Source organism: Haliotis rubra, unplaced genomic scaffold (assembly GCF_003918875.1).
Source record: "Haliotis rubra isolate DU_JTF1 unplaced genomic scaffold, ASM391887v1 Scf44, whole genome shotgun sequence".
NCBI classification, from domain to species: Eukaryota; Metazoa; Mollusca; class Gastropoda; order Lepetellida; family Haliotidae; genus Haliotis; species Haliotis rubra.
Genome location: NW_025767124.1, coordinates 2,231,347 through 2,250,430, shown reverse-complemented (window position 1 = coordinate 2,250,430; position 19,084 = coordinate 2,231,347). Strand labels below are relative to the sequence as shown.

The window sequence follows — 19,084 nt, the reverse complement described above, 5'->3', positions numbered from 1 at the left end:
GTTATTCCATAACCATTATTCTAACATGACAGAAATGATCCTTAAAATTAGATTCACACCACTGTTAGCCAAGTTTAGGGACCGTTCATAGTGTGTGTGTGTGTGTGAGTGAGAGAGAGAGAGTGTGTGTGTGTGTGTGTGTGTGTGTGTGTGTGTGTGTGTGTGAGAGAGTGAGAGAGTGTGTGAGACATCTACTCTGTACACATGTACAAGGAGGGTCACCAATTTTGTACATATGGATAATAAAAAGTTATGCATAAAATTATGGGAAGGGGGCAGGGGGCCATTGTTTTGTTTTTACATGACATGGGGGCACTTACTTTGTACATTAAATTTAGGGGTGTGTGTCATTCACATTGTACATGCATCTCCATTAAAACATTAAAACAATCAAATCCTCCCTCCCCCTACATTATGAACGGTGCCTTAGTGGTGATTACAATTTTCATTACAGTGGGCGATACCAGAAATAATTCTGTCTGTTTTTATATCGTCAGTATTACAATTAACAACTATATCTGGTAGTAATCACTGTAATGAACTTTAAGGTGAAATATAAACTATAGTGAAATGATGGTAAACAAGTATAAACAATGGTTAAACTTACTTTTTTGTGTCGTACACCATCGGTCCCCCGGAGTAAATCGATCAAAGCTTCGGCTTTACGTTTCTTGTTTGCCAGTCTTTTATCACGTTTACTCATCCTGACAAAGTCTGATATCACCTTTGAGTTTTCCATTTTTCATATAGGCATCTAGTTGCTTCGTAAAATTGTCTTTGAATATCTAAAATTAGGCACATGGCCTACATGAAGAACCATGTGTTTTTGTTGACATCACTGGGAGCTGACATATTGGATCTTACAAAATCGCACCGTGACGAAAAGTTCGATTCGCGTTTTCCTTTACTAGCTTTTTGCCTTGTAGAAGTTTCTGTTAACATACTAATGTAATAAAACACATTCTAATATATTTGAGAACTAAGCAAAGGAATATTGTGACACAAGCACAATGATTGAACAAAAGTAAAAAATGTCCATATTTCGTTTTATATTTCATGTTTTTATCAAACCCATTTCTCGCTGGGTGCGATACTTAGCAATGGCGGCTAATTTGAGTCTCAAACAGTACTGTGAAACCATAGACATTCCTATATCAGTGCATGTAGTTATCTAATTAACGGTCAATGGTGTGTTTGGGGTTTGCAGATGTGTACAGAGATGAAAACAACCAAAGAACTTGCACGGTAATGTCTCTGCGGTCATGACAATATGCTTATAACGAAATGGCTAACTCGTACCTAAAATTCTTGCAAGATTCGTACCTGTTTTTGAACATTTGCACCTTTTATTTTTTATCCGTGCTCATATATAGATGATTCAGCAACAATTCTAGATTGACCCGTATCCATTTCCTTTATGTCCGAAAGTAGATTCCATTAACCGCTACCGGTATAAACTGTATTTAGATCTGCACATTAGATTTCTTATAATCACATATTCCTGCAGTTTCATACCAATTTATTCTTAACACTATTACTTTTAGAACATTCATTATACATTTCAGTCTTTCAAATTAGAGATATTTTTGCTGGACATTATGGTGATCATTTCTAAAAGCGTCTGTTTGGAATTTTGACAGTGCACAAGACTTGGTATCTTTTAATAGTTTATTGTTCAGTATTGATGGAAATGAATTTTTTAATGCTGAAACTAACAAATATCCTTTCTATACAATTGAGTGGCCCCTGGACAACTGCCAGGCTAGTCTCTAATTGTTTAGGCAAATTCACATGATAGTTCATATTGTCACAAGGAAGAGTGGAACTGAAGGGGTATATAACTGTCAAGTGACTATTATGGAATGGATGGAATTTGTTCACTACCTTTTGACCTGTGAACACAAATCTAACTTGTGTGTAGTTTAAATATCAATATTATGATATATGTTACATAGTTTTTTCTTTATTTGCAGTGAGCTGGGACTCCTGAGAAAACGTTATATGCCAAGAGTACAAAATGGAAAACAAGATCAGACGAAAAAGCCAAAATTGTGCATAGGTGATATGATCGAAATTGTGATAAGCACCTTCACCATGTTCACAATTAACTGAATGGTTTCATTTAGTGCTCTCATTTTATGACTGAAACATCAATCACTTGTTTGTTCTTGTATTTAAAAGCAAGCTGAATATATAGTAGACATGAGGAATAGACAGGTGATATAATCAAACATTTTATTCTTTCAGGTCAGGTATTTTCATATCTTGTGGTATTGGATTTTGAATCAACATGTTGGCAAGATGGAAAGTTTCGCACCCAAGAAATCAGTAAGAATTTCAGATTCATACACATCAATACCAGGATGATCATACCATTCACATCAATGCACAGCGATGCTTTGCCTTGTAATTTACGACTTAAAGTTTCCAATTACCTTTCATCTTTTTTTAGTTGTACTGTTTGTGACAAAAGAAATGCAACAAACAAAATATATTCCAAGCCCTGCTAACAGTTGCAGATTCTTTGAATAACATGAGACAACCTGTTTGCCCGTTTCTAAATTTAGTGTTATCAGAATAACAGAGATGTTATTGAATGTCATTGAATGTCACATAATGGTATAATATAATCATCACATGTAAATAATTGCACACATTCGGTGTACAAAATAGTTTCCAAAATTTGTCGGGCTAGCTATGCCTGAAAGTTACTAGCCAACAAAATAATTCATTAGCCCAAAAATTGAATGTCGTAACTAAGCTGCTAATATGATGGACATTTTTATCAGGCCATAATCTTGCATGATATAAAAGTGTATTATAACTTGGCCTGACTGGATTTTTACTAACCGTGGGCCAGTGGCTATTTCGCACACTGCACATTGAATGTGACTGCTGAATAGCTTCACTAAAGTGCATGTTGTACATGTGTTGTCGCTGATGCAAGTGCATAGTTTGAAACATGCCACTTATAGCCCAGCAGTGAATGGGTACCTGGAAGGATGAGATGGCAATGTGAATGTGAACCTTCTACTTCTAGTGGCTTAGATTGTATACTCCCTATAGAGGTGAGAATGAAAATCAAGTGCTCGTCATGATCCACTAACTGGGGTCAAGTGTTCCACTTCATCATACCAGCTTCTAAATGCCACTTAAGGAAGTTAACTGGGGCCATACTGTAGAGCTCTGAGACCATCTCCATGGTGTAGTGGTTAGAGCATCCGCCCGGAGACCAGAACCTCACAGGTTCGATCCCCGGCCGCGTCATACCAAAAGACATTCAAATGTGGTACTTGTTGGTCCCTGCCTGGTACTCGGCATTAATGGGTACAAGGACTGGTCGTCTCGGAGTCAGTATAATGTGTCTGAGTGGGGTATTCATGCTTAACTGTGGAATTGTATCTCACTCAGCTACTCATTCTCAGTAAGCTAGCACAGAGACCGTATCAAAACCTACAGTTCTCTACACCATCACTTCACAGGACCCTCGTATTGCTAGCAAGGACCCTTAGAACTTATACTTTGGGGTTCCTGTAATATTCACATTAAATATGCAATTTTGTCAGTTGGTAATTGATTTGATTTCTCCATCATGATATTAAATTAATTAAATGTAAGTGGTGTTGGTTTTTTTCATAATATGTTTTGACCATTCATAAATGAGTTTAAGTTGAGAGTGTGAAATATATTGGACATATGTACATGCAATATATATTCTTCCAGTTGAGTTCCCAGCAGTGCTGTGTAACACGAGGACGGGGCAGATAGAGAGTGAGTTTCACCACTATGTCCAGCCACACGAACAGCCAGTGCTCAGTGACTTCTGTAAGCAGCTCACTGGAATTACACAGGTAGGATTGCCATTGATCCTTTCTTGTAGATTCTAAAGCAGAACTAGGTATTTTTCCTTATCCTGACTCATGCTCTTTTGCTTGTCTTCTTCTTCTTAAGCGAACATAGTGGAACACTTGTATCTCCTTATTTGAAGCCCCTTCAAAATAAAATCACTAATTGGTACTCACCACGAGTTGCTCCCTTTGTCTCCCCTGGGGAAAAGGTGTCGCCACCCTCTGGCCATGTGCTCCACTCTCCTTCTTCGCCCAGTGAGCAGGATGTGAGAGCCTTTGTGTCTCCTTACACACATATCCTTTGATAATCTCTTAGTTTTACCTCTCATAGGTTACTATAGAGGTATAGCTAGTATCCTTTACTATTTGTATTGATTAATTATCGTATTTCTACTGTTTATTCACGTGTATTCGCGGATTGTTCAGCTAGCTTTACGCTCATGAAAATCTGTACGATTTGTAGATTACGTTTTTCTGCCTCCGATCCACATGTAATATGCCCTAGTTGTTCTACTGTGCGCTTAATTCACGCTTGCAGTTACTGCATTAATTTATCTCATTCTGCATTTAATAAATATCATCTTTAAGCGCCTTTAAGACGCTGCAGATAGATCACGCAAACAAGGGCAAAACATGGCAGAGAGTCCAGATATTCCTTCCAGTCAGCTGCTAGCGATCGAACCTCTCTCCCGCCTGGTGTTCTGCTAGAGACCTGCGCGCAGAGGAACGGGACGCAGTCCGTTACTCAAGAAACGACCGCCTCCCCAGACATCCCGCCATTGCAGACTAAGTCTAAGAGGGCCTCATCGCCGCCTCAACGCAGATTGAGGACACTCCAGGGCAGCGCAGACTTCCAAAGGGAAATCTACGAAGACAGCAAGAACTTTCAGCCGAGATCGCTCCAGCAGCAGAGTTGGGCCTCTACGATGATCAGCCGATAATCATCCCCGACTTACGGCAGAAGAAGAAGCGACCGTGTCAGCGACTGTGACTTCTGCAGAGATCTCCATGCAGCCTGATGCCTCTACACCGACGCCAGACGCCATTGATGTGAACCCCATCGCAGAAAAGACGCCGACGACTTCGCCACAGATCATCCCAGAAGACATGATGCGCAGATTATGAACATCATGGAGGACCACTACAAACCGCGCAAGCAGGGTCCGAGTTTTCGCTGGCGCTGAAGGCTCCAACGACAGCACCCCAGAGGCACCCCCGCCAACGAGCAGCCAAGACGATGTCACCTTCGCTAAGGAAGTCCCGCACCACCTTGACGGCGACCTAGATGTACAGCCTTCAAGGAAGGCCTCGCTAAGGCGGAGAGATCATCACCATCTTCGATTTCATCTCTAGATATGGACTCAGACCATCAGACATCACGGAAGCCTTCGCTAAGGTCATATCATCGATCCCCGGACCGACGCTAAATGAAGCTTCGCTAAGGCATTCGCGAAAAGACATATGATTCCAGATCTTCATCGCCTAGAAGAACATCGAGGGATGCCAAGAGCTTCGCTAAGCTATCAACATTCACCTCACAAGTCTCCCGAAGATCATCCCATAGACGATCTCCACTCCGCTTCATCACCAGGTCGATCACCCATCAGATCTCCACATAGAGCGCGACAAGTCAACTAGATCGCCACAAACCTCATCAGATATTCAGACAGCTACACGCAGTCCCCAAGAGCATCTACAATTTATTAATGATGATGGTTTTGAGGATGATGGAGGAATCATATTTTCTGATGCAGAGATACGGTATTGATGGTCAATAACCTAGATCTCACATCACCATCTAAAAGTGGCAATACAGCTCAGACGATTTGATGAAGGAAGATGATCCAGATGCAATCACTCTACCCCGATCGACCCGATTGCATGCAGTGCCACAGAATCTAGATGCAGCTTTCCAGAAAGCTACGAAAGTTCAGATACCACATCTACCCAACTTTCAAGCCAAGAAGTTCTCCACGATAACATGGACTCCTTCTACAAGGCTCCAGGACATCGATGAGAACTATAAGATCATCAGCGATGTAAAGAACAAGATTTACAAGATGGATGATCGCAAGTTGGCTCATATAGAAACCATGACGAGACGATGTTCTTTGGGTTAAATAGATCTAGGACGCATCAATGAGACTCTTATTACTAGATTCCGGATTCCACGACGGAAGATGATAGAATGATTTATTCTGCCTTACTTATGCAAAAGAAAGATCAGCAGTTTTAACGGATCATCTTACATCTGTTTCAGCAGCATTCGACCTTAGCTCGTCGTCAAGGCCTCCTCGCCTCCTGTAATTGGGGGGAGAACTTTACAGCCCCACTTTATACAGCCCCGTGGTCGACAACATCCATCTTTGACGGAGAAATCGACAAGGTCGCCAAGGAAGTCTCTAAGGATTCCAGGGAAGTCCTTATGATTAGATCGATGGACACACTAGCCAGCGCCATTCGTCAGACTTCACAAAGATACTCAGGCAGATCTAAGTTCACGGGCCTACAAAGAGCAAGAGACAGGAAGATAGCCAGCTCTAGAGGTAAGATTCTTTCGTCGCCCATATGGCAACTATAGAGGAGGATCAGGAAGAGGCAGGACACCCAGAGGTTCCCGCAATTATAGACGCTGAAACACAGGTTCGGAACGACTGGAGTCTTCCACCCCCAGCCGTTCCAGTACAACCAGCTCAAGTGGGTGGACGCCTCCAACTACACTGGGAAAACTGGGGAATACTGCAAGATCCTTACGTCTCCAACATTATTCAACACGGATTTCGTATCCCTCTACAGGACAAGCCTCCGCTGACAATCAAACCCCCCAAGTTCGATTTACAAGCGCAACAACTACCAAAGATAAAAGAGGCTGTCTCATCACTCCTATCCAAACAGGCCATAGAAGTAATAGATCAAGCAAACGTCGAACCAGGTTTCTACTCCCCAGTTTTCCTAGTTCCCAAGAAAAACTCCACGGAGAAATACAGACTCATCTACAACATGAGCTTTTTCAACAAGAACTATCTACGCAAACCACCGAAGTTTCGCATGATACATTTACCTCAGTTACGCCAGATGATTCGTCCTATGGACTACATGGGCAGCATAGATCTACAGGATGCCTACTTGCACATCCCCATTCATCCCGATTCCAGGAAATACCTACGATTTACTCTAGAAGGGCTACATTACCAGTGGAAAGTACTCCCATTCGGAATATCATCAGCCCCCTGGCTATTCACGAGGATAACGAAACCGATTATCAAATTTCTACATCGTCAAGGGCTACGCAGTGCGTTTTACCTCGACGACGGGATACAAGTAGATCAAGATCCACTGCGTCTCAAACTACAGTTAAATTACATCATAAAGCTACTAACACAACTAGGTTGGTTAGTAAACTTACGCAAGTCGGACCTAGTACCATCGCAAGACCTACAGTTCCTAGGTATTCGATTCATCACAAATCGCAACCGTATTATGGTACCAGAAGACCGTTGGCTCAAGATACAACAGACCATTCCACCAGCTCTACTCTCTCCGTTACCACTGCGACAATGGCAGAGCCTACTAGGTCTTCTCACATCAGCCCAAGACATGACTGTCACAGGCAGATTACAGTTACGTCCCCTACAGGTCCTCATCAACGCACATCTCAACGATGTACAACCATTCAGTCTACCGAAACATCTCAGACCACATCTACTATGGTGGACCAAGAAATCGAATGTCTGCGAAGGGATTTGTTTAGCAGAGCAGGAATACAAAACCCATCTGTATGTAGACGCGTCACTCCAAGGTTGGGGAGCTCATCTCACCAACCACACGATATCAGGGTTATGGAATCAGCAAGAATGCAAACTCCATATAAACAGTCTAGAAATGAAAGCTGTAATCAACGCCATTCTACATTGGAGCACATTTCTACAAAATGCGCGCCTAATGATCCATACAGACAATTCGACAGTGGCGTTCTACATAAACAAGCAAGGCTCAACGAGATCGATGAACCTTTTGAACCTAAGCTTTCAACTGTTCGATTTAATACAAGATCTAAATCTACATGTCAAAGCAGTGCACATTCCCGGAGCCAGAAATATACTAGCAGACGCTCTCTCTCGGCCTCATCTACCATCACCGACAGAGTGGATGATCAACCGGGAAATTTTTGCACAGATAATCAAGCAATTAGGAGCGCCGCTAATAGACCTATTCGCCACGCGATTCAACAATCAGCTACCGACATTCGTGTCACCAGTCCCAGACCCCCAAGCTTGGGCAACGGACGCTCTAAGTCTATCATGGGAAGGCCTCAATGCGTACGCGTTTCCGCCGCCAGCAATAATACCTCAAGTATTACAGAAAATCAGACAAACACAGAGCCTACAACTCACTTTGGTCGCGCCCTACTGGCCGGCCAGAACGTGGTTTCCCATACTAATTCAAGAAATCGGTCAACCAACACTGGAGCTACCCAAGCGCGCAAACCTGTTAATTCATCCTCACACCAAACAAGTGCACGGAAACCCAGCAATGTTCCAACTACACGTATGGACTGTATACAAATGTGTTTAAACAAGAGAGGATATTCTGCCAGGGCGGCAAAAGCAGTCACGCTTGCTTTACGTTACTCAACTCGTAACTTGTACGACGACAAGTGGCACAGTTTCGAAAATTATGCAACAAAGAAAGGGTTTACAGCAAGAGAGGCTTCACAACCTCAAGTGGCAGACTATTTGTGTTACCTACGCCAAAACAAACATTTAAAAGGTTCAACGATATCAACATATCTTGCCGCGCTTAGCTCTGTAATCACCATGAGAACGGGTGTCAAATTGACAAGATCTCCAGAGTTACTGGCCTTACTACGAGCTTTCCGATTGGAGGACCAAAAGCGGAAGTTCCACGCCCCAGCTTGGGATCTGAATGTAGTGTTACAACACCTCACGAGTGAGGTCTATGAACCCTTGAATCGACAAACTTTGAATTTCTCTCACAGAAAACATTGTTTCTGCTATCGCTAGCCACAGCAGCAAGAATGTCTGAAATTCACGCTCTGGATTACGAGAGGATACAGTTTGATGACAATCATAACACAGCGCACCTCGGATTAAGATGGGATTTCATTGCAAAGAATCAACTGCCAGGTCAACCAGACAGATTATTCCACATCCCGGCGCTATCCTCTATTCTCGGATCACAAGATACACAAGACCTATCACTGTGTCCGGTAAGAGCGCTCAAAGTTTATTTACGACGATCCAAAACAAGGAGAAGATTTCTCAAACGTTTATTCATCCCATTATCGCCTACGAATCAAACAGAAGTGTCACGGACCACAATATCTATTTGGATAAGGACTGTCATTCTCCGTGCCTACAAGGCAGCAGGTTTGGACCCACCAACAGCATCAAATCCACATGAGATCAGGGCACTGGCCTCTACCCTCGCCCTACACGGTAACTGTTCCTTGAACACGATTATGGAAGGATGCTATTGGAAATCTAACATGGTATTTGCTAATCACTACCTAAGAGACATCACTACAGAAGATGTCTCTGGCATTCACCATTTCGGACCACTGGTCCTCGCTCAGCAACTGACAGTCCCTCGTAGGCGTTAAAATATTAGCCTCACAAGATTAATATGTATTTTATACATACTCATCTAGCTTATAACTCTAAGGAGTTTTAGGGCTATGTATATATGTTCAGCTTAAGTATTCTACCTTAAGCATATACTTGATATAGTCAATTTCAGTGCCTCTATCAGAGTCACCTATATATATATATATATAATTTATATGTATTGTTCAATATATTCATAATGTAATTCCCTTTAATGGCTTTATATAACCTATGGTTTTCTTTATACAGGATACATCCTAAATCTAAGACTTCATGAAGTTCCCGTAGGGGATATTACAGTATATCTATACAAAATCACTAATTATAAATCCAAAGTATTCTGTTACCCACCTCCGTTCCGTAGGATGCTACAAGCAAAAGAGCATGAGTCAGGATAAGGAAAAATATGTAATTTTTAGAGTAAAATTGATATTTTATACTTATCCTGACTCATGAGGTTAGCCCTCCCATCCTCCCCACATAACACTTTGGATTTCCCTGTAAATTCAAGTGTTGGGCTCGCTAAATCAGGAGAGAGTGGAGCACATGGCCAGAGGGTGGCGACACCTTTTCCCGCCAGGGGAGACAAAGGGGAGCAACTCGTGGTGAGTACCAATTAGTGATTTTATTTTGAAGGGAGCTTCAAATAAGGAGATACAAGTGTTCCACTATGTTCGCAAGAAGAAGAAGACAAGCAAAAGAGCATGAGTCAGGATAAGTATAAAATATCAATTTTACTCTAAAAATTACATATTTAGTTATTAGTAAAGACATTTTTCTTACTCAGATATCCACTTCTAAATAAAGTTAATACACGTCTATGCTCATGGGAACTAATGTTTAACAAATATTTTTCACAATTAAGCAAAGACTTATGAGAATTATAAAATGCGAGAGAGAATCACTCTGAAGAGAATAGTGCCAGTTCTGATAAGCACATTCTTTAACACGTTGACTAAAAATATAAATGAAATGATCTGGATCCCCAGCCTCTTGGCTTATCCAAACAAAACCATAGCCATAACGAAAAGTAAATATTTACTTTGATGGGCCCAACTTCGGCCTTTTCTCTCAAGAATGGACAACAGCATATTATAACATTGGAAAGCATATCTTTGGCGTTGCATTCTTAACAATGCGTAGCCAATACTTAATACATTCAATATGATAGGAAACATAAAGTGGATATCTTCCACACTCCCCGTATGATACAGCATTCGACAATTTATAACTAATATGGAGAACAAATTTACAAAACTTCCTATGAATAATTTCAATATTACTCCTTTCTTCCCAACCCCAAATTTCAGCCCCTTATGTAAGAATTGAGTAATCTTTTTATCAAATAAAAGAGCATCTTTTACTGTAAATTCAAAGCGTCTGATCAAAGATTTTATAGGCCATAATGCTTTACTTGCCTGCTCAGCTAATGTTTTACAGGCTCTAGTCCATATCAATTTTGGCGTTATCATTAACCCCAAATATTTATATGCATTTACTATTGCCATAGGATTCCCATTAAAGAAGAATGTTTCATATTTTGACAGAGGCCCACCCATTTTAAAGACAATTATTTTACTTTAGCTAAATTAATGTCCATACCCCATCTATAAGAATAATTATGTAGGGCATGCAATCGCCTTTGCAACTTAACAACGCTATCTGCAATTAGTATCAAATCATCAGCAAACAACAAGGCAATAAGGTTCAACATTTCATTGGATATAAAGATACCATCATCAAATTGGCTCTGCAAATCACACACAAGCTCATTTATGAATAGCGAAAACAACACTGGGCTTAGTGTACATCCTTGTCTGACACCGCAGGAACTGTAAAAATAGTTTGTTAATTGTTTACCATATTCAAAAGTAACTTGATTTAACATTAGTATACATACTTTTTATGACATTGAAAAATTTACCATGGATACCATTTTGTAATAAAATATATAACACAAGAAATGAGGCATACCCTTTGTTAGCTGGGGGTCCTGACTGCTGGACATTAAGTTGGGTCCTGTGGTCTTTACTGTTAGACGTGAAGGAGGATCCTGGGGCATTTACTGTTGGACATTACGAAGGATCCTTGGGGTCTTTACTGTTAGACATTACGAAGGATCCTGGGGTCTTTACTGTTAGATGTTATGAAGGATCCTGGGCTCTTTACTGTTAGACGTTATTGAGGATCCTGGGCTCTTTACTGTTAGACGTTACGAATGATCCAGGGCTCTTTACTGTTAGACGTTATTGAGGATCCGGGGCTCTTTACTGTTAGACGTTACGAATGATCCAGGGCTCTTTACTGTTAGACGTTATTGAGGATCCTGGGCTCTTTACTGTTAAGGCGTTATTGATCCTGGGCTCTTAACTGTTATTGAGCGTTATCCTGAGGATCCTGGGCTCTTTACTGTTAGGCGTTATTGAGGATCCTGGGCTCTTTACTGTTAGGCGCTATTGAAGGATCCCTGGGGTCTTTCTTTACTGTTAGGCGTTACGAGGATCCTTGGCTCTTTACTGTTAGGCGTTATTGAGGATCCAGGGCTCTTTACTGTTAGAGCGTTATTGAGGATCCAGGGCTCTTTACTGTTAGGCGTTATTGAGGATCCTGGGCTCTTTACTGTTAGACGTTATTGAGGATCCTTGGGGTCTTTACTGTTAGGCGTTATTGAGGATCCTGGGCTCTTTACTGTTAGGCGTTATTGAGGATCCTGGGCTCTTTACTGTAAGGCGTTTATTGAGGATCCTGGGCTCTTTACTGTTAGGCGTTATTGAGGATCCTGGGCTCTTGACTGTTAGACGTTATTGAGGATCCTGCTCTTTAGCCGTTTTACTGATCCTGGGCTCTTTACTGTTAGGCATTATTGAGGATCCTGGGCTCTTTACTGTTAGACGTTATTGAAGGATCCTGGGCTCTTTACTGAAAGTTATTGAGGATCCTGGGCTCTTTACTGTTAGTTATTGACGGGATCCTGGGCTCTTTACTGTTAGACGTTATTGAGGATCCTGGGCTCTTTACTGTTAGAGCGTTATTGAGGATCCTGGGCTCTTTACTGTTAGGCGTTTATTGAGAGGATCCTGGGCTCTTTACTGTTAGGCGTTATTGAAGGATCCTGGGCTCTTACTGTTAGACGTTATTGAGGATCCTGGGCTCTTGACTGTTAGACGTTATTGAGGGTCCTGTAGCCTTTACTGCTGAAAGTTACGAAGGATCCTTGGGGTCTTTACTGTTAGACATTACGAAGGATCCTGGGCTCTTTACTGTTAGACGTTATTGAGGATCCAGGGCTCTTTACTGTAAGACGCTATTGAGGATCCTGGGCTCTTTACTGTTAGACGTTATTGAGGGTCCTGTAGCTACTGCTATTGAGGATCCTGGGCTCTTTACTGTTAGACATTCATGAAGGATAAGAATCCTGGGCTCTTTACTGTTAGGCGTTATTGAGGATCCTGGGCTCTTTACTGTTAGACGTTATTGAGGATCCTGGGCTCTTGACTGTTAGACGTTATTGAGGATCCTGGGCTCTTTACTGTTAGACGTTACGAAGGATCCTGGGCTCTTTACTGTTAGACGTTATTGAGGATCCTGGGCTCTTTACTGTTAGACGTTATTGAGGATCCTGGGCTCTTTACTGTTAGACGCTGTTGAGGATCCTGGGCTCTTTACTGTTAGACGTTAGGCGTTAAGGATCCTGGGCTCTTTACTGTTAGACGTTATTGAGGATCCTGGGCTCTTTACTGTTAGACGTTGTTGAGGATCCTGGGCTCTTTACTGTTAGGCGTTATTGAGGATCCTGGGCTCTTTACTGTTAGGCGTTACAAAGGATCCTGGGCTCTTTACTGTTAGATCCTGGGCTCGCGTTATTGAGGATCCTGGGCTCTTTACTGTTAGGCGCTATTGAGGATCCTGGGCTCTTTACTGTTAGGCGTTGTTGAGGATCCTGGGCTCTTTACTGTTAGACGTTATTGAGGATCCTGGGCTCTTTACTGTTAGGACGCGTTGTTGAGGATCCAGGGCTCTTTACTGTTAGACGTTATTGAGGATCCTGGGCTCTTTACTGTTAGACGTTATTGAGGATCCTAGGGCTCTTTACTGTTAGACGTTGTTGAGGATCCTGGGCTCTTTACTGTTAGACGTTATTGAGGATCCTGGGCTCTTTACTGTTAGACGTTATTGAGGATCCTGGGCTCTTTACTGTTAGACGTTATTGAGGATCCTGGGCTCTTTACTGTTAGACGTTAACGAAGGATCCTTGGGCTCTTTACTGTTAGACGTTATTGAGGATCCTGGGCTCTTTACTGTTAGATGTTACGAAGGATCCTGGGCTCTTTACTGTTAGACGTTATTGAGGGTCCTGTAGCCTTTAACATTCACTTCTGCTGTATGTGAATTTAATTTAAGGACCCCATAACCTTGCACATTACTGATGTGACAAGTACCTTCTCACATTCATACAGTATTTCAGATTGTTTTCTCACATACACTGACTTTTTTTGTTACACTATTGAGTCGATTCATTTGACTTTGTGCCCTTGTAAAAATGATGATAGATAAAGAGAGACTGAATATTGTCCAAATTTCTGAAGTTAAGGTTTTATAAGTTTTCACTGAAATAAGCTTGAAAACATTTTCCACAGTGTAGAAGTTTCCAGGTGTGATATGTTTTGTCAATTACTTTCAGACTGGGATCTTGGTGTGTGTCTACTGTATGAGGCTCGTCGGAAACAACTCCCCCGACCTCCAGAGATGAACAGTTGGATTGATCTGAGGGCCACATACAGGGTAGGGGCTCATGTGACAACTTAATGTTATCATGGCATTAAAAAGAAACATGGTCTGTGTTCTTTCATGCCAAAATAAATTATTGTTGGGTTCGAATCACAAATTCACCCTTATTTCTGTCACAAAGAGGGCCTGCTCCCTAATCTTGTGTCCACTTCCAGTCTATGTCTAGATGTTTTGGTGTATGTCTGTTTTTAGATTGACATTTCTTGTGGGTAAATAACTAATCTGTAACTATTGGATGGATTTACATTGTAATGTATAATAATGGAACAGAATAGTGCAGCGGTAAGGCATCTGCCTATCAGGCTGAAGGCCCGGGTTCGATCCCCAGTGGAGGCACCTAGGTTCGGATCCTGAGGTGGGCACATTAGTGGAGGCACCTAGGTTCGGATCCCGAGGTGGGCACATTGGACAAGATACTTAGATCCACATTGTCTCAGTTCACCCAGCTGTAGAATGGGTACCCGTGAGGATATACTGGCAATGTGAGTGTTTAGTTCATTGCGCCTAACAGGCAGCATGGCTGTATGTTCCCCAGGGAGTTGAAAAAGTGTCGGAAAGTATGATAGTATCCTATGACCGGGGATAGTAATGTACATAGTGCCTTGAGCAGGCAATGTGCCTGGATATGAGCTCCATATAAGCAGACTATTATATTATTATTAATGTTTGCGATAACAGACAAATGATACACTATGTTGGCAGGAGATGCTGATCAGGAGGGGTTTGAAAGCTGTTGTACCATGTCTTGATTTATCTTGTAAATGTGTGTTTTCTTTAAAAATAAATTATGAAAGTCAATCATTAATACATGATAATTACAATGATTTTGTATATTTCAGAAATTCTATGGTCGAAAGCCACATGGTTTAAATGGAGCTCTGCAGGCTGTTGGTATTGAGTTTGAAGGACGTGAACACTCAGGTGAGCTATAGACACATACTAATGTATAACACCCTAGGATGTTGTTAAAGATGTCAGTATCCTTACTTATGTACCTCTTCATGTGTGGGAGGTGGTGGGGTAGCCCAGTGGTGAAAGCGTTCGCTCGTCACGCTGAAGGCCTGAGTTCGATTCCCACATGGGTGCAATGTGTAAAGCCCATTTCTGGTGTCCCCGCCATGATATTGCTAGAATATTGCTAAAAGCGGCGTAAAAACTAAACTCACTCACTCACTCTTCATGTGTGGAATATCTATCTGAATTCCATCAGATAACATGATTAATAATAGCCTCATTTCTGCCCACGGTGATTCAGGTCCCCAAGAATACTGGTCCTCAGTAATCCACACTTTCATGTGGGCAGCTAAATGGATTGGGAGGTCATTCTCTGTTACTTGGCTGATAGCATAGCCAGTCACTATTTCTAACCCATACTATATATAAGCCACTGTGATCTACCTAGACTATTATATAGTGTAGCGTTAAGCAACAGGCAAATGAACAAACAATCATTTCATTAGCTTTCTAGAACTAGAAGTGTGTCACTTTTACATCGCACAGCGACTTAATGACCTGTGAAGATCCGGGTTAGAATTGGTCTTCAGCAACCCATACTTGTCATAAGAGGTGACAAACAGGGTCAGGTGGTCACGCTCGCTGACTTGGTTGACACATTTTAGACATTTGTTCCAGATTACGGGACTCTGTTCCAAATATGTATATACGAATTCCGTTGTTTTGATTCCCTGTCGGTTTGGTGAAAGCTAAGTAAATCACTCACTCACTCACAGTTCATCGTATCCCAGTTGCATAAATTGATGCTCATGCTGTTGATCACTGGATTGTCTGGTCCATAGAGCTGGAATATTGCTGAGTGCAGTGTTTGACAACAACCAAACCAAAACCACAGCAACTTAATGCATTTACGGGCAACACTGAAGTGTAACAAACTTTTCAGGTATTGATAATGCATTGCTGATGAATGGCAAAGCAATATATACTCACTCACTAGTGATAACTGTATATTTGTGAAGTGTTACATTGTCAGATGCATGATGGATGTATTCCAGGTGTGGACGATGCTCGCAATACAGCTCGGTTGGCATGGAGGATGATGAGAGATGGCTGTATCATGAATGTCACCAAGAACATCGGAATGGTACGCAGATAGACACTGATTACAGTTCCGTCAATGCAAACAAGGGTCACTTGCAATATGTTTCGTACATCATTTGTGTACTTTTATAAAGGGTCACTTGCTTATATGTTGCAGACATCATATGTGTATTGTTAAATGAATGTCATTATGTAAAAGTTGTGTGAACTAATAGGCATCGAAATGAGACTAATCCATAACCAGTTTGTCCATATTTTATTGTGATATTTTTACATTTATTGTATTTTTATGAATTTTAAATTATATTAAAACTATTTGATCTGTAACTATAAGTGTTTGTTCTTTGTTATAAGGCAGCATCTGGCCAGGATGATCCACATACTGTTGGGGGTGATAGATCCCATAATGGAAGACACGGGACACACATCTCTCCAAGCATAACTGTGTCCACTGATCAAAGTTCTGAACCATTAAACTCTGTCCGTCTCAAGCACAGTGGAAAACTTCTTCAGACAAAACTTCAGCTGGTCAACCAGAGCCCTGATGGAAGGGAGAATGTGTTTGTGGTCCCACAGGGTTTAAATACTTGTCGAAGCTCTGTTGGACTGAGTGTTCGAGATACCAATATTGGATGTGATAATAAACAGGGGGATAAAAAATGTGTCCAAGATGTGAAGAATGGCTGGCCAACTTGTCAAGGAAAGAAACCAGAGTCTGGTCGTTGTGTAGATATTGGCACTAAGATGTCTAGTGTGGTCACAGCAGGCAGCAGTTGTTCTAAGACATCTTTAAGAAACAGTTGTGTGGAACTCCAAATCACTGTCCTGTTCGTGGAAGCTTTAAGCCCCCAAATCAAAGTGCTGTGACGCCTGGACAGTCAGGTCGAAGATCTGTCTCCACATCAGATGTTGTGTCAAGAAATGTTTTCAAAACTCCAAATCAGAGGATGAACCGCAGTGGTGAAAGCTTGAGTCGTGGCGTTACAACACCGAATGAAAATACTTTCAAAACACCAAGCCCTCTGCAAAACAGGTTATCAGTTCCTGGTTCCAACTGTTCGAGTATGAAGGCTACTCCTCCGATGTGTAAGTGTGGTCGGCGTTCAAAACGACGTTTGGTTCAGTCCCCAGGCCCGAACATTGGTCGGTTCTTCTTCACATGTGGTGTACGTACTTCTCAATATGATGTGAAGAGAGGTTGTGAATTCTTCAAATGGGAAAGTTTGTCTGCAGGGGGAGGTAACTCCAGACATGTCTCAAAGACAGGAAGTGGTAGTGGTGTGTCCAAACCATTTACCCCTGTCACACCAGTGGGTGTCATGCCAAAGTCTCAACAGGGAGTCAGATCAGCTGTTCCTAAATACATTCGATAGATCAGGCAGAGAGGCAGGTAGCCTTAGGTTGATTCATGTCTGAAGATCACAAGGTTATAATGCTACAGTTTGTGGATCATGTATTTCACACATTTATATCATGGTTACCCCAATTCCACCCAAAGGTTTCAAATCTTTCCAACATGTCCAAAATAGGGTACCATAGGTAGGTTAGTTTGTTTGCTTTCTTTCTGAACTAATACTTTGAAAAAATAAATATATTGACTGATTTATCAAGGGAACATTGAACAAACACTTTCAGGTGTGACATAATCCATTTCTTTGATTTTCATGGTTGCAAATGACATGAATCCATTTCTGATGAATTGATACAATGAAACGCTGATCATAATCAAAACATCATACCAACTCTGTCAGGTTTTGCAGAATTTTTGTCCTAAAAATAATAGAAAAGTTGTTTGACAAACTATCATTAAACACAGTTAGTAACTTTTGAGCCAAAGGGACTAGCCGGGTTTTCGTATTTAACACTAACCTGTGCTATCTGTAGCCACAAGCAATTGGAAACCTGAATGTTGTACTATATTATAGTAGTCGGTGGACCACTCTATTCTGTTCCATATACCCAGTGTATATAAGTTTGTTGTTAAGTATGAAATGTACGCATCATCTCCATGTGTACCAGTGTTAAGATAGTTTCATCATGTTAGAAAGATATGTGTATTGTTGCATGAAAATGCAAATATATATGCATTGATTGTGGTCCATTAGAACTTTGTTTTGTGTTTGATCTTTTGTTAAATATTATGGCATGTGGAATAAAAGATAATTTGATTATTGGCTATTACTTTTTAAATCATCTTCAACTGTTGACCTTCTTTTACCCTTGTTTCTCTTGGACCTGACTTGTTGGAAGTCAGATGAACTTGTAATTCAGTTATAATTCTTGATACCAGAAGGTTAAGCATTCAAATGAGGGTGTCAGAATTTCGTATCTCAAAAATGAATATGATCGAACTGCAAATTGAAAGAAAATTGTGCAGGGCATGCTGCTGTTTATATCTTAAACAACCTGTAGTTTGTTAGTGCTATCAGTTGCTATGGTATCTACTAGTGGTGTTCCGATTAATTGAAATAATCGAAGATTGATCGCAGTGACCAAACGACCAAGAAATTGATCACATTTTCTCATAATCAAACATAAACGATTTTGGAACTACTGTTTTAGTCTTTGAAATATTTTGACAATGGAACATATCGTTGAAGTTGTTGTGAAAACGTTTTAATTTTAGTAAAACTACAACTTCACTAACTTTCAAGCCATGACTGAATATTTCTTGAAGATTCCGGGAAGTTTATGTTCATGATATATTAGTCATCACTTTAAAGTAGCAAGTTGCATCATGTTATAAATATCTGCAATAACAACCAG

The 19,084-nt window shown here is 41.1% G+C and overlaps 1 protein-coding gene across 1 annotated transcript; it reads left to right on the top strand.

The window, feature by feature from the left end:
• The first annotated feature begins 1,092 nt into the window (after positions 1 to 1,092).
• On the top strand, positions 1,093 to 17,990 carry LOC124289399 (ERI1 exoribonuclease 2-like). The gene is given in 10 exon segments (XM_046726020.1): positions 1,093 to 1,245; positions 1,974 to 2,059; positions 2,248 to 2,328; positions 3,724 to 3,851; positions 13,781 to 13,856; positions 14,157 to 14,257; positions 15,103 to 15,184; positions 16,273 to 16,361; positions 16,673 to 17,183; positions 17,186 to 17,990. Coding segments are annotated over 10 exon segments (1,686 nt in total). The 5' UTR covers positions 1,093 to 1,219; the 3' UTR covers positions 17,692 to 17,990.
• Positions 17,991 to 19,084: the final 1,094 nt, after the last annotated feature.